A 15,575-nucleotide genomic window follows, 5' to 3' on the forward strand; every position below is an offset into this window, starting at 1 on the left:
TGTACTAACTGCATGCAGACATGCTGAGGAACACTTTTTGATCCAAGACACATGTTGGGTATATCAGGAAATCACAAGACAGTTCTATACTCACTGGAGTTGAGTTGTTTGATGATGAATTGTATCTGCCGACTCATGTCTGGATTGTTGTCCTTCAGGAAACATCTCAGAATCTCTTCTAGACCCTAGAAACAGCATGACAATAAATGTTAACCCCCATTTTACCACCATGGTTTGGTCAAAACCCATTGTTATCATAATATCAATGGTAAGTGTGGGCCTGTTTACTGGATATTGGGGTTAAACAGGTTGTATCGATAGATGTATTTGATATTACACTAATGATCATTTTGATTCGATTTTTTCGCTATACACCGATCCATATACAAACAAATGTACATGCAAACTGCATTAGTGAAAGCACTGTATTCTGGCCAAACTAAATATCTACATAGATCTTTGCTATCTCTATTCCTCCTGTACACAAAGCAGGTTCACTACAATCCGTTTCTAAGCAGCAGGTATCAATTTGATTCGAACACATTAAAGCTATGCTTACCATTGCCTTGGCCTCATCTCTGATGGATGGAATGGACAGTATACTGTAGAGGGCGCCATTCACATAGGGACGAATCTGGTGAGAACAGGAAAACATGATTTTGGATGACGCACAAATTCTCTGGGCAAGCGGTGCTGTGTTGACATACATATCACAAACATCAGCATCAACCCATCCCACTGTTGCTTTCAGATAGCTCGATGTGTAAAATGCAGGAGGCAAATTATCGGTGAACAACAACATTACATACAAATCTTGAAAGATTTCACAAAGTTTGAGAATCTGAATTTTTTTGCTGAAATCTTTCTTCTCTCACCTCTTCATTTTCATGGCCAAGCAGATCACTCAAAACCTTCAATATGTGGGCTGCATCTTCAATGCATTTCAGTTTTCCTATGAAACAGAAGATACTTATGATTATAGGGACATGAGATTTCACACTGTAGAGGGCGCCATTCACATAGGACCAATCTGGTGAGAAAGGAAAACTTGATTTTGGATGACTCACAAATTCTTTGGGCAAGCCAAGCGGTGCTGTGTTGACATACACAGCACAAACATCAACATCTAGTTCTCTGAAACTTTGGTCAAAATACCACTTCAGCAGAAAACTTCTGTCAAAATTTTTGCAAAATTCAGTTGTCTCAACAAAATCATTTTCACAATTTCTGTATCAGTAGCCTGCTGAAAAAATTGGCAGTCTACAACTTTTGGCGCAATGCCTTTCAATGCTTTCAACAGTATTGCCGGCAAGAGAGATATCAAATTTATTCATAGATGAGTGAATGCTATAGAAAAATGAAGGCTCATGTATTTGAAGTGTATCATGCAAAGATAAGCCAACAGCAAGAGTACTACAACATTGACAGCTGACATCCTGAATTTTGCAGTTCATAGATAGCTCAATCCTTCAGATCTTTCTTTGATACTGCGTCCATTGTCCAAATGGCAGGGGGGGGCAGAATTGTAAATATTGTCATATGGTTAGGGGGTATCCATTGGTCCTAACAACGATCATGTCAAAAAACAATTTAACTGAATGGAAGCAAAACATGTGACTTACCAGCCGTCCTGAGACAAAGGTTCATAAGTAAGGCTACAGAATACTCTAGAGTGTAGTCAGACAGAGCGTCACTGTCTTCTAAGACATTGACCAACCACTGTATGATACCATCCTCTATCATCTGAGTCTGCAGAGCACGTCTGAAATTCAACAACGTCAAGTGATTTAATATTTCAGTCAGTTTTGTCAAGTTTAACAGATCATCTAGACTTACTAAGAGGCTGGTGATCATAGTCCTTCCTAATTTGCAACCATGCAGGTCAATATATGTATGTATACTGACCATTTGGACCTAGTTCAAGGGTTAGTCTTTGCATGATGTTATTGGTTAGTCCTTCCTCATTTGTAAACACACAGGACAATATGTATGTATACTGACCATTTCGACCTAGTTCAATGGTAAGGCTTTGCATGATGTTATTGGTTAGTCCTTCCTGATTTGCAACCACTCAGGTCAATATATATGTATACTGACCATTTGGACCTAGTTCAAGGGTAAGTCTTTGCATGATGTTATTGGTTAGTCCTTCCTGATTTGCAACCACGCAGGTCAATATATATGTATACTGACAGTTTGGACCAAGTTCAGGTGTAAGTCTTTGCATGATGTATTGATTAAACCTTCATAGTCAATATATATGTATATTAACCATTTGGACCCAGTTCAGGGCTAAGTTTTTGCAAATTATTATGGGTCAATTGGTCCTTCCTGATTTGTAACCACACAGGTCACAATGCTGTGTATTGACCATTTGGACCCTGTCAGAGGCTGGTTCGTCTCTGCATGATGTAACTTATCTTCCTGGTTAATCACTGTGTTCAAATATTTCACATATTAAGCATTTTTTTGAGGCTGGCCTTCTTCATCACCAACCCCACCCAACACACACACACACACACACACACACACACACACGCACGCAAGCACAACTCCTTCACTGACAAACTGGTTTCATCATGTACTGTATAACTCCTTTTCTGATTCTGATTCATAGAAATCGAATCCACATCTGTCCCACTGAACAGTGGAAAAATATTTCGCATACTTCAGTTTTTGTAATCAAAGATGCCCAAAAAGCCCTTACTACCATGGTAAAGTACACAGTCTAATATACAATCTGATAACCTTCACTTACTTGAGACTTAGTTTTTGTAATGCTCCAAGGACATTTTCTCTGGTGATGGAGTCCCTGTCTTCTGACTGTAGTGTTTCATGGAGTTCTGGGAGTAACAGGGCATTCTTGGCAAGGTATGACCTCCCTGCAATTTGAGCAACGAAATGTGAATGGTAGACGTACAGTGTTTATGAGTGAGAGGGGAAGGGGGTAGAGAGACAGAGACAGAGACAGACAGAGAGACAGAGAGAGAGACAGACAGAGAGACAGAGACAGACAGACGACAGAGAGATGGACAGACGAATAGAGACAGAAAAGGATGAGGGAAAGAGGTAGTCACAGATGGGGAGAGAAAGGAGGGGAGAGAGGGTGACACAGATAAGGGTGGGGGAAATAAAAAGATGAGAACCAGGGGAGAAGAGGAGAGCTGGACGGACAAATGGGAAGGTTTGACTACCTCTCATCATGGTGAGACTGTGTGACAGAGGTTATCTGACCCAATAAAATGTAAGTGATATTTTATTGTGGATGACAAGGTTGTTTCTTCTGTACAGTAAATGATGAAATGGTGGCGAATTTTCACACATTTTTACTTTGCTCCACTTCACTTGGCAGGCAACAAACAAATGAAACGACCAACAAATGAACCGACCTGTCATTTAAGAGAGTGTCTACTTCTTCACATCCATAGCCAGTCATGCAGTAAACGTCAAATTTTATAAAAATTCCTACTGCCCAAAGAAGTGACATCCAGACACCAGTGTACAAAACATGTACGGAGCAAACTCAAAATGACTTACCTTCGGACAGCGATGCAAAGGCATTGAATAACCTGGCTGTATACTGCCGAACAACTTCCACGTCTGAACGCAGTAAATCTAAAACTTTTTCCTGGAAAGCCGAGAGGAAAAGTAAAATGAATCAAGGAAAACGCATTTTGTCAGAGAGCATACCAAGTCTAGCAGTGTCTGTGGCAGTGTTGAATGGCTTTAAATACAAAATATCTAATCTTAAGTAACCGTTGTAGAGATAATTTCCTTCTGATGTCAGCTTTGATCAAATTTGGCAATTTTTTTAACCTTTATTTCTTTTGCCCAAGCTTGGATGCAAACTGTACTATTGACACAAACGGTCAGGCTTACATGCAAAAAGGGGTAAAAACATTGAGAAACAGGAGAACACGAACGCTACGTAACTAAAATAGCAGAAATTTGTGATATAACCATTTTTAAGAGATCTTCGGTCACTTCACATGTAAAGATTCACTATGTTTTTCTGCTCCATACCTGGTATTCTCCTCGTTGTGAACAGCCTAGCAGATCATTCAGACAATATGCTGACATCACTAGATTGCGCTGGTCTCCCGGCATGCTTCGCGTCAGCCTCTGTTGAAATGGGAAATAGTGTGTGGGATATTTTTTTATTTCAAGAGGATGATATTGCTGTCATTTCACAAATTTTCACTGAAGCTCTTCATGGCTCAGAATTCTCTAGTTGGTGTCATTCACAGGCCCTAGTAAATGCATACCTTTGGTATAACTATTTCTTTTCCACGGTGAAATCGGCAAATGACCGTGTATCACAAAAAGGGACGAAGCCAGGAAAAATTGATGAAATTTATGCCATCATACCAAGCATGCACAATTTACCACAGGGTATACTGTGTGAAAAACTCTCGCAAAAATATCCCACAGGAATCTTAAAAGATAACCATTAGACTACATACTCATCTGTAGGATTGACTATTCCTGCGTGAGAATATGAAACGATGTTAGAAATTAAGACGTATGAATATCGATATATTCAAACAGGTGTTTCATTGGATTCCTATTGCCCTCTGCCCAATATGATATTTCTGTGGGATACTTTTGTATGGCTTGAATGTTGATGTTTCACATATATTTCTACAAGAAACAGCTTCAAAGAATAAACGACATATAATGCCAATATTCTACTTACCCATCTCAAGGCCTGTAAAAGTAACATTTTCCGTCTGTCTTTTCCATTCACCATGTCGGATTTGACCTTGGAATAATCTAGCGCAGGCAACAAATTCTCATCTGGTTCACTGGAAGAATAGAAATATACGATCAGGGACAGGAATCACTCCACAATGCCCTGAAATCCCCTACATAATGGAACATTTGTGTGGTTTTCTATGAATTGATAGGTTATGGTATGTAGTATTTAATATATGCAATGTAAAATGTCGTGTTGCATGCACATGTCTTGTTGTACATATTGCAAAGTAAAAAATAAATTAACTATCATTAGAGCAAACGCAAAACACTTTTTGCAGATTTTATTTACGTATAAACTGCAGATTCTGTGGCAAAAATTCCTAATTCAGCACCCTTGAATAATTTGCCATATTCAAGAGATGTAGTATTCTCAGATAGCTCTCTCCTTGGTGTACTGCGGTCCAGGAATATTAATTATAGAAGATATGTTAGACTGTATCCATAAGCCAGGCTACACGTATTTGCATACCCCATGATGGCGAATAGGGGGAATATGGCTTCATTGAATATGATAGAAAAGTATGTTTAACTAGCACTTGGTACCTATATGCAAAATAAAGCAATATATTTACATCTTGCGAAGTTGATGACCACATGCTAAACTGGTCATAAACCTTACTAAATGGCCATGTGATGGTTCTACATGCCTGTGCAGTGCTTTCTAGCATGGCTATGTTAGGGAGATAGGCGGATACAACTAACAAGCTATGTAATACAGACAATGCATGTAAAAAGGAAATGTGGGTAGCAAGGCAATGCATTTGCTGTGGGGTAATATTTGGTGTTTCTTCTGTTTTAACTTTAATTTGCCTCCCCCCCCCCCCCCCCCCCATTTCTAAGCTACTTCATATACTACTGTACATTACTTTTAGTTTTACATAATAAACAGAATTACTTCATATGAGTTATTGCAAGTTGAGTGTTATTAGTGTAAGCTGTAAATTTAAAGTTAGCTACAAGTGTTTTAATATGTAAATTTGTTTTAGTAAAGTTAGGTTAACATTCTAGGCATATGAGGTTAGCATGCGTTTGTGTTATGCTATGTTTGACTGTGTGAAGTATGAATACTGTACGGTACCTGACTTCCTCTGGGATAGGACTGAAAACAAAGTGGTGGATGTGGTTTGTTAAAAAAAATGACAGAAGCAGCATGGCGCAGAAGCCGAGACTGCACACACTTGGTATTAGATGCAAGGTAGCCTGGTGTTTTTTTTGTGTTTGTCATGTTTTGCTACATCACAATCAGTTCATTTGCAGTGTTGCACTGTTGCGATGCGCCCACTCAAGTTTATCAATTTCATCTCACTGTTTGGTTTGTGAAACTGTGGTTGCGCTCGGTCGAGGAGTTATTGTGCTCTTTCACACCGTTACATTTGCAGTGCTGCACATTCTACAAAGCACTTAACAAGTAAGTAGCTAGCCTCAATCATTACCACTGCATGATGAAAATACTGAAACTGCCTAAAGAAAATTACCATTGTTGACTAAATTAACATCCTTGAACTGTCAATGTCAAGTTTGCTTCACTGTTGTCATGCTGTTTTATGACAATGACACAAGCTAGTCCCACTGAAATGTCACTTCATGTCATACAATTATGTCTAGCAACAGATGGTCAAAATGAACATCCAACTACATGATAATACAACAATGTCAATGCACAATGATAACATATAATTTGTTTTTAACACACACAGATACACATCATCACATTTTACTGCCTCTACACTGTACAGTATGAATTACACATCTACACATCTACAGTCTGTGTTGTACATCATTTACCATTTTGAAATTCTATCAGATATGCTTCAATTTCAACTTCTTCAAGTGCCCTCAAGAGGATACCGTAGGTTGAGCTAGTTATGTTTGAGAATTGAATTTTCACAATTTTTCTTCAGATTACGTTCAAACACACTGGAAGTGATAAATAATTCACAAATCCCTACACAGTGATGGCGTTAGGGTTTAAAACTCATCAGCTAACACTTTGAAATTCAGTGTTGCCGCAAAGAACGCCCTCTGGAATTTTCAAATCTTTGTATCTCACAATGGAGTGTCATACGCTGCAGTGATACATTTGGCAGTGATTGGTTGATGTCACAGCAGGTGAAAGCTTCAAGATCTAAAATATTCAGACTCCAACAAAACACAGAGCAATGACATTGCGATCAAAACCTAAAGCTAAGACTAGTCATGTTTTAAACAACAGCATACATTCCAACGCAGCTTTTTAGGTACTGAAAGTCAAACCTAAAAGACGACTTTCATTTGTGAAAAATGTCGGGTACAAGATGTACTTATTGACTGTATTGAAGATCTACTCATTCAGGAAGCAGAGTATTCATGTCACATTATATATAAAGACATACCTGTGTGGTAAAGCCGAAGCTCTGAGAAGTGTCCCAGCCTGATAAGAAAAAGGGTGAAAAAATGTTTCATTGACAAAATACCTCCAAAAAAATGATAAAATAAAACTTACGCTAATATTTCCACAATGTTCATAAATTTAATGCCATTTCTCATTTCCCGTTCACTGTAATGGTAACATTCATGTAAACTGAGATAAATTTGAAACTTAGTTTTAGAATTTGATACTTTTATATAATTGACCTAAAATAATTAAAATTTGGGGTCAAAGATTTGTCTAGCAAACATGCAAGATCTTAATTTGTAAAAACTTACAGTTCCTGGCCGACTGATGTCCACAGATTCAGCCATTTGGCTGCTAAACAACTTCATACACACGGTTTGCAAATATTCCGGGGTAACCTGAAAGATGAAAGGTAAGTATTGCAACCTCTAACTCCAGTGAAAATGACAGCAGATAGAATCTGACAACAGTAGATGACACCAGTGTTTCATATAGAGAGGGGCATGGGGATTCCGCTTCTGTTGACACATTGGCACCCCCCTAGTAATTTGTCAGGCCAGCGCCCATGAAATGGGCCAGTCACACCTTAGAGACACAAGTAGAACATATGAACTGGTGAAAACCCCCTAAATTTTCTGGTAAAGGGGGAAAATCCCCACTGTTGATGCCATTCTGGATGAAACACTGTGACATAGCTACAATGTAGAATACTGTAAGTTTCTGTACACAGTTTGAATATAATCCAGAGTAACATGAAACAGAAGTAATTACAACGTCACAAAATGTACTACAGTAACCACTGGTTCTTCGATAGAGGATACGATAGATAAAACTGCAAGTCAGATGCAATCATAAGAAATAGAGATTATGAAGATTTCATGAAGTTTTGAAATTCATGGTCTTAAAAATCTTATAAAGAGTCTTAAAAAACTTTTAAAAAGTCACTAAGCTTTAGCTTTAGCTGTACCATGACTTCATGGGAGCAAAAGCTGGCAAAAAGTTAGTTGGTGTGAGAGTAGTCTGAATTGAGTTGTGGTAAGCTTTTTACCATCTCACAAATTGTACTCAGAGTTGCCGGCAATGAGACTGCTTTCAACTGCAGCACAGGTTCAGAGACATCCACCTCAACTCCACCACTTCCCTACCAAGGGTTGCACATGGAATCTAAGGCTTCTTATGTCAGATTTCACACCATGCCAAGCACAGTTTGCTGGGGTCTCATCCGTCGCCCTAGGACAGCACCCATCTCGAAGTGTAAACTGCCTTTGTCTCAGACCTTCCCAGGGGTATTGCAGATTGTAGGCCATGGAAGCCTGTGTGTGACCCCTAAAGTGAGCATTCGCACCAACTTATTATTTTGTGAGTTTGTAATTAGGATATATGCATTTTTATTTCTAATAAAACTTTCTATACCATGGGAAGTCAAATTTCATATTCATTACTCACCAAATTGCCATTTATACAGCTTTCCAGTGAGTCAACCAGCTCTGCAGTTATTCCAATTAAGTTGTGATAGTCTGCCTGTAATGGGAAAATACAGCCTACCCTTTTAAAAGACGAAAATAATGTTTATGCATATATAATTAGGGCGCATGGCATTATGGGAAATTATAATTTGCATATCTTTTGAAATTTACAATTTGTGGCAAATCATGCAAATTACATTCTTATATTAAAACTGTTAGATGACATTAATATTGCGTGATTGGTACATATGAAGCATTTTGTTGGTGTTGTACATCTGTGACAAGCTATGGAAAATTTTATGTGTCGAGCAACAAGGGAGTTTTGGTAGACAATGTTATCATGTCAAATGAATGATAATATGATCGTTTTTCCTGTTTTTTTTTTATTATAACATGATGTTTATTCATAAACAGAACACCACTGACCAACCAGCAATGTTTTCTGTCTGAACAGCCATTTTAAATGTCAAACAGTGAGGTACATATATACATGAACTGACCTACTGGTAGTGGGATTTATATAAAGCATCAGCTCTATTGCTTAATGAACGAAGGACAACCCTGTAGCCGGTCCCTCTGTTCATTTAGCACAAAGCTCGTTTTAATTTTAGACATTCAGCCTGCAAAGATCACTGCACATCACACCAGCCACAGACATACCACAATACTATATTTCTAAATGACCTTAAAGTGACCCCATCATACCAGCAACACATTGACATATTTACAGTAGATCATGTCATATGCCTGGCATGCTAGAGTTGATGAAACGAACAGTAGCAGTTACCAATAACAATTTATTTTTATCTTCAAGTATGACAGGCAAATATTTACTTTCACTTTTCAAGATTCAGCCAGTATTGCATCAATTTATTTATTAATTTTCATTTGTTAATGGGTCAAGTGGTTTTTGGACGCCAGTCTCTTTTGCTTGAAAAGTAGATCGCATACTTGTAAGTCTCATGCAACGCAAGTATTGCTCAATTGTTCACAATTTACTGATTTGTTTACTGGCAAAAATGAAACGATTTTCTGATCTTTTACTTATTTATTTATTTATTTATTTATTTGTTCATTCACTCAATCATCTATTTATTGATTATTTAGTAACAAACACGGTGTACATTTTTTAACCTTTTCTGGAAACATGGTATGTGCATTCTAGCTTGTATCGCTCATTTATAAAAAATTGGAAAATCAAAATTACTACAAACAATTACAAAGTTTACCGAGAGATTCATGTAATAAGAATACACAATAACAGAATATCATTCTGCCTGTACAAATACATGACCTATGATATATGCATTTTTACTTTGGGGAAAACTCAAAATCTTTAGCCTTTTAACCTCAATTCCTATGTAACAGGATAAATTAGACATTTGAAAACAATCTGCTGATGTGCAGCTGGCTCAGAAGGTTATATCTGATTGGTCAATTGTCACTGTTCACTGCAATCTAATGACTCTATTGTGTATACTTCAATGATAACAGTAAAATTCAGCCAACCAATTGGATAATAGCTTCCAAGATGCTGCACATTAGCCCAAAACGATAGGACTGAACCCTATATATCAGGCGATAAGGATTCAGGGCTCTGATTGCACATACCTGCACTTTGTTGTATCTCTTCATATATGTCATTGTCTTCTTTTCAGCATCTACCAAACCCTGATGCAAGTCCTGAATTTGCTGTGCACTGGCTGTAGGGGGCAGAATATGATCACATGACAAGTTCTATTATAAAGGCCTTACAAAAGCCATGCTGGATCCATTTTTTTAGCACTTAGAAATTATTTAAGCAATAGTGTACCCCTTGCGGACCATAATGGATGAAAGCAAACTTTGTACAACATAATATATGAGTCAAAGCTGAGTACATTATTGAGTGCAAAGTTTGCTTGAATCCATTGTGTGCCGGGATGGGGTACATAATTGCTACTATTTTGCAGTTTTGGCAATGCCAGTGAATTTATAGATGGAGAGAACATCTTCTGCCACAATGCTGGATATTCAGATACATTATCAGTAATAATCTGAGGGTATGATCACAAAATTCACTGGTATTGACAAAAGCTATGATATAATAAACATTTTGCATCTTTGTCACTCTGTCTGAATGTGTAAGCTTACTCGCAATAGCAATAGGGCTGTAAAACAAAAATAATTTACATGGAATTCAGCCTGCCCAAAAGATAGTAGAACAGTGTGAAATCTTGGCAAATCTATGCTGTACTTAAATGATATGTACAGCTCATCACTGTGGCTGCAGACCAAACCAAAATCCAATCTTCATTTGATATGCTATGAAGACCGTTGAAGTTTGCCACAGATACAATTTTCATTCACCCACTATATTTATACAAGTTGGCCAGATTCTGATATCGTTCCACAAATCATGAAGAAATTATGCTACTGGGAACATTGCTATGACAGCGACCATCACACAGAGTGAACATGGGGAAAAAAATTAGAATACTTTTGTCAAAATCTAAGCCCCTAATTTCAAATCACTTACCTGAATTCATATCTTGCTGTATTTCAGTTGAAAAAAAATCAGTTAAGGTAAACATAATACACAGAAAGTTCACTACAACTTTCTCAAGTGGTGAACACGACTGAGTTGTCTTATTTTTGATTATCACTTAATCTTCTGAAATTTTCACTTCCTACTACATACTTTGCAAAGTTCAAAGAGACAGAAAAATCTTACAAGAACAAGAAAATCCTAGGGGTTCTACTTTTTAAAAGAATAGGAGGACTCCCTAAATAAGCCTGATTGTTTTCACAAGGAAGAACGGATGGAGTGGTCTTCAGGTGTGACCAAAAATCTTAATGGCTACATCTGTGAGCATATCTTTCCTATAGGTATTATGTACATCTACCTTACAATGAACATTTTAATTTCTATGGTATTCACAACACGTTCTGCCATCTGGTAATCAGCATTTTTGCCCAAACAGATATATAACAAGTAACAAATACAATACATGATCATGAACATTCTCTGGAATTTCACTTATGACATTTTGTAGATCAATTCAATTTTAAGACTGGATCTCCATTGTTGGCCATGAAACAAATCAAGACCTATTTCACCAACATAACTGAGAGTTCAAGAGGCAGAACATCCCAAAACAGTGAAATTTATTTCCATTTATGTCTGCGCTCTGTACATGGGTGTAAAAACCATGGAATATTTCAAGAAAAGTTTTCCTGGTTAAACATTGCCAGTAATCCAACTGACGGAACTGATTTGTCTGAGATTTCAGAATAAAAATTTCTTTTTGAGTAATTATTATTCAAATAAGGATACCCATATTTCTAGTAATTTTGGTTGTGGCTGTGATTTCAATGCCAAGGTCAGGAACTTCTCCAGCCTCATCTGTAAATCTGGGACCCAGGTATCTTGGAACAATTCTTTGAAAGACGGGTGTTGCGTAGGATTCGGGACAAATGGCAAGGCGTAAAATGGAAGAAACTCTGTGGTTTGGCTCAAGGGGGCGCCCCGGTCCTCCAGGAAATTCTTGAACTCCTGCATTGCTTCATCAACCCGAGCTTTATTCTGAAATTAATAATAATATTGAAAACATAATATAAGAGGAAAAATTGGACGAATAATCAGCATGAAAATATCAACTTTAAATATCATAAGTCTGTGTATCAGTTTTGGTGATCTAACCATGCGTGCCCCTAAAACATCTTTGAAGACGCTGCTGCGCTTGGAAGTTAAAAGGGCCAGTGGATGTAACTTTCAATGATTTTTTTTACTATTTTGGTTGTTAATGTCAACTATATAGTCTTGATCTTCTCCAAAGCATATTTAGATACACAGTATTCAGTTTATCAATTCAACCTGCATAAGTATTGACTGCAGTGTAATTGTTGTGACCAGTGAATTCTGGTCCGGACTAGAATTCAAATGTAAACAATAACAGTGCATTTTGCTCATATAAAAGCCATATTGACAAGCTGGAACATAGGTATATCAACATACTTTGGGGAGTAGAATAAGAACTTGAAATTTACCAAATAAATAAAAATCGTGAAAAAGTCATCAAATATTACAGCTACTGGCCCTTTAAATCAAAAGCTAAAAAATCTCCAGGGAACAATTTTACACTGTTGATACTTTCATAAAGAAAATAAAACCAGCAATTTCAGTGAAAAGCACAGTTAAACTCACCTCTTTACCGGTTGTCATGGCATGGCGTATTGGATAAATAGCAAAGTATATACTGACATAGAATTCCAGTTTCTTACAGACAGGATCCTTGTTTCGTATCCTGTCCGGAATGTTGTCATCCCAGAGTTTGAAGAACTCTCGGCGTGCCCCAAGTTGAAACATGGACAGGATATCCGACTGAAAAAAACAACATTTACTACAATTATAAGCATCCATTTCCTCACATGCACGCAATTGAACATTTGAACTGCAACAAAATGTTACATTTCAGATTTAGATTTTACTATAATGTTAAACTCCTCTTTCACCATCATGGTTTTGCCCGAATCCATTGTTACATATGGTGAGTTTGGACCAGTTTACAAGGAATCGAGGGTGAACAAGTTAAAATTTCCTTGACGAAAGTTTGAGCAAAAGCTTAAAACTTTCAGTTTCATGGTGCGTTTTACTTTACAATTCAGTTATTTTAAACAAAGAAATTATTGTCATGGCATACTGTTGAATACAGATTAAGAGAGTCATCTCTGTCTCATTGATTCTAAATGAATATATCTGTTTCAGCCGAGTAGTCAAAATTTATGTAAATCGGAGTCAAACTAAATAGACTTCAAAAAAGCCAGTAGTAAAGTCACACCAAGAGTAAACCAGATCTAAGCTCAGAATACTACAGACATTCAGACAGAACTTTGGTACTTGAAACCAAGTTGATTCAAATGATATCAATATGTGAGATTTGCAGGATGACGTAAGTGGAATTTCATCAGACAATTGAAACTGATGATGTGATGAAAATCACAGAAATCACAGGCATAAGGTAGAATGCGCCTCGGGGACAGATATTCAGACTCTCAAACTTTTACAATTCTTTTCTGACCTACCACTTGTGGGGGTTCATTTTAAAGTTCTTTGTGTAAGAAAACTTTTCACCACCTTAGTTTTTCGAAAATCGTAAATTTTATTTTTTCTGCATAGAGTTAACACAGGGATGGCGGCCATTTTGAATTTCAATTATCGATAATCTTGAGTAAATTGTTTCTCGAGTACCAAAATTTGCACGGTGACCCCAATTTTTATTCTTGACTCTGAAATAGAATGATTGAAAGATTCCTTGAGGAAAGTTTGAGCAAAAGTTATAGTCTTTCACTTTCGAGGCACATACTTCCATAAAAAGACAATTCTTCTGAAATTCAATCAGCAGCATTGAATATTTCATGAGGGACATCAGATTTTATAGTAACAATCTTACAAAATGTGATCAGCTCCATTTGGGCAAAAAACCATCTTACCTGGATATCCAGTTTTTGTTTGTTCCATTGTGGTTTCTGCTTGGCTTTCAGTGGCTTGCCTCTGTCTTTAGACTCAGCCGAGAATGTGTCAGCTGCTTTTTTGTAGTTACAAAAGTCCAGATACTGAAGATGTGTAAATGGGAGGAAAAAATTCACAGATTAAATCTAACAAGAATGAGTCAGATGGATTTATGAGTCAGTGATTGAATCCTGGTTTTGGCGGTTATCGCTTTCTTGTGCAACTGTATAACCTTTAACTGAGTACCCAGGAACCCTTCATGTGGGTTCACAAAATCAGCCAGATAATTCCAAGAGAGTTACCTTTGGACAGTTGCCCACTGTACGTTTACCTTAACCCTATACCTAACCCAGGAAACCGACTGATAGGTGGTAAATGCCCACAGCCACCAACAGTCCTGATACCAGCAAGACAGTTTACTGATACTACACACTGGTAGCCTATGTAAACCATGTATTTTCCTGCTAAATCAAACCACACGCAATGAATGACAACAATATTCAAGCCCTAGCAAAGTTTTTAAAAACACACCCAGTGACCTAACGAGGGCAAACTTTTTAAAGAAAACAAGATTTATATCATAATGTAAACACTGGTACAAATTAATAGCAGTTGTACTTAACAACTCCATCACTGCCACTCACTTAGCAACTTGCATACGGGAAAAATGCAAGCATTCTAAATACACTGCCTCATTCATTCTTTTGCTGAATTTGTAAACCTGACCTTGAAATTTACAGCTTTAGTTCCTCTTAGCATTATCTGCCATCAGTAGGTAAAATCTTCTTTGATACATTTTTTGACAAATCATGTTTGCAGGCTTTCAAATGTGAAATTATGTTATCACACTTGTGCAATTGGTTTGTAAATTGTTACAAACTTTACTGCAGTATCAGTACTTATAATGAAGTTGCGGCAAATAACAGACGGATGATAATATTGTTTCACAGCAGGTTTCCACTGTAATTGTTTAGATATCGCTGTGTACCCTAATGGTTCTACTCCGGAATAAAAAGGACGCAATATGCGTTCTACAGACTCAGTACGCCCAAATAATCACGTGATGCCGGTACAAACAAACCCACATGTGTACTAACGCATATGGAGATACACGTACGTCTATGCACGTTTGCGCACATGGCTTTGTTTGTACCGTGGTCGATTCGAATTCCGGGTTTGGTCTATTCCTACATGTCAATTCACCAGTGTTGACAAACCGTTTGCAGATAGCCTATGTACGCTTTGACAACTTTCTCCCCTAGAGTTTCTGGTTAATGTACACTTTTTCGTGTGGATCATGAGTTTTTTTTGTCAAATAACTTCAAACCATCCAAAAGCAAGGACAAGAGTCTTATGACAGCTTGACTCTGACTCAGCTGTGATACAATGTAACTCAGGGCAGTAAAGGAATGTAATATGATTCTGTGTATATGAAGTACACAGCACAGTGTACTCCCTGGTGTGTGTTTATTAAGGGTCCGTAAAA

General features: G+C 37.4%; 1 protein-coding gene across 17 annotated transcripts in view; it reads right to left on the reverse strand.

The window, feature by feature from the left end:
- Positions 1-15,575, reverse strand: part of LOC139137004 (lisH domain-containing protein ARMC9-like) — a 34,248-nt gene that overhangs the window by 16,750 nt on the left and 1,923 nt on the right. For 11 of the 17 annotated variants that reach the window (XM_070704887.1, XM_070704893.1, XM_070704899.1 and 8 more), the window contains exons 3-19: positions 14,071-14,193; positions 12,785-12,961; positions 11,915-12,163; positions 11,117-11,132; positions 10,210-10,301; positions 8,579-8,653; positions 7,444-7,530; positions 7,131-7,168; positions 5,837-5,857; positions 4,697-4,805; positions 4,024-4,122; positions 3,538-3,628; positions 2,759-2,882; positions 1,623-1,762; positions 876-952; positions 560-634; positions 95-185 (exon numbers count right to left, since the gene is read on the reverse strand). In XM_070704887.1, the coding sequence (XP_070560988.1) occupies positions 95-185; positions 560-634; positions 876-952; positions 1,623-1,762; positions 2,759-2,882; positions 3,538-3,628; positions 4,024-4,122; positions 4,697-4,805; positions 5,837-5,857; positions 7,131-7,168; positions 7,444-7,530; positions 8,579-8,653; positions 10,210-10,301; positions 11,117-11,132; positions 11,915-12,163; positions 12,785-12,961; positions 14,071-14,193 (1,684 nt within the window). The remainder of the gene's footprint in view (positions 1-94; positions 186-559; positions 635-875; positions 953-1,622; positions 1,763-2,758; positions 2,883-3,537; positions 3,629-4,023; positions 4,123-4,696; positions 4,806-5,836; positions 5,858-7,130; positions 7,169-7,443; positions 7,531-8,578; positions 8,654-10,209; positions 10,302-11,116; positions 11,133-11,914; positions 12,164-12,784; positions 12,962-14,070; positions 14,194-15,575) is intronic. The other 6 variants (XM_070704891.1, XM_070704895.1, XM_070704904.1 and 3 more) reach the window with 1 other exon arrangement.

The sequence above is a fragment of the Ptychodera flava genome, chromosome 7 (genome assembly GCF_041260155.1).
Source record: "Ptychodera flava strain L36383 chromosome 7, AS_Pfla_20210202, whole genome shotgun sequence".
In the NCBI taxonomy this organism is placed as follows: domain Eukaryota; kingdom Metazoa; phylum Hemichordata; class Enteropneusta; family Ptychoderidae; genus Ptychodera; species Ptychodera flava.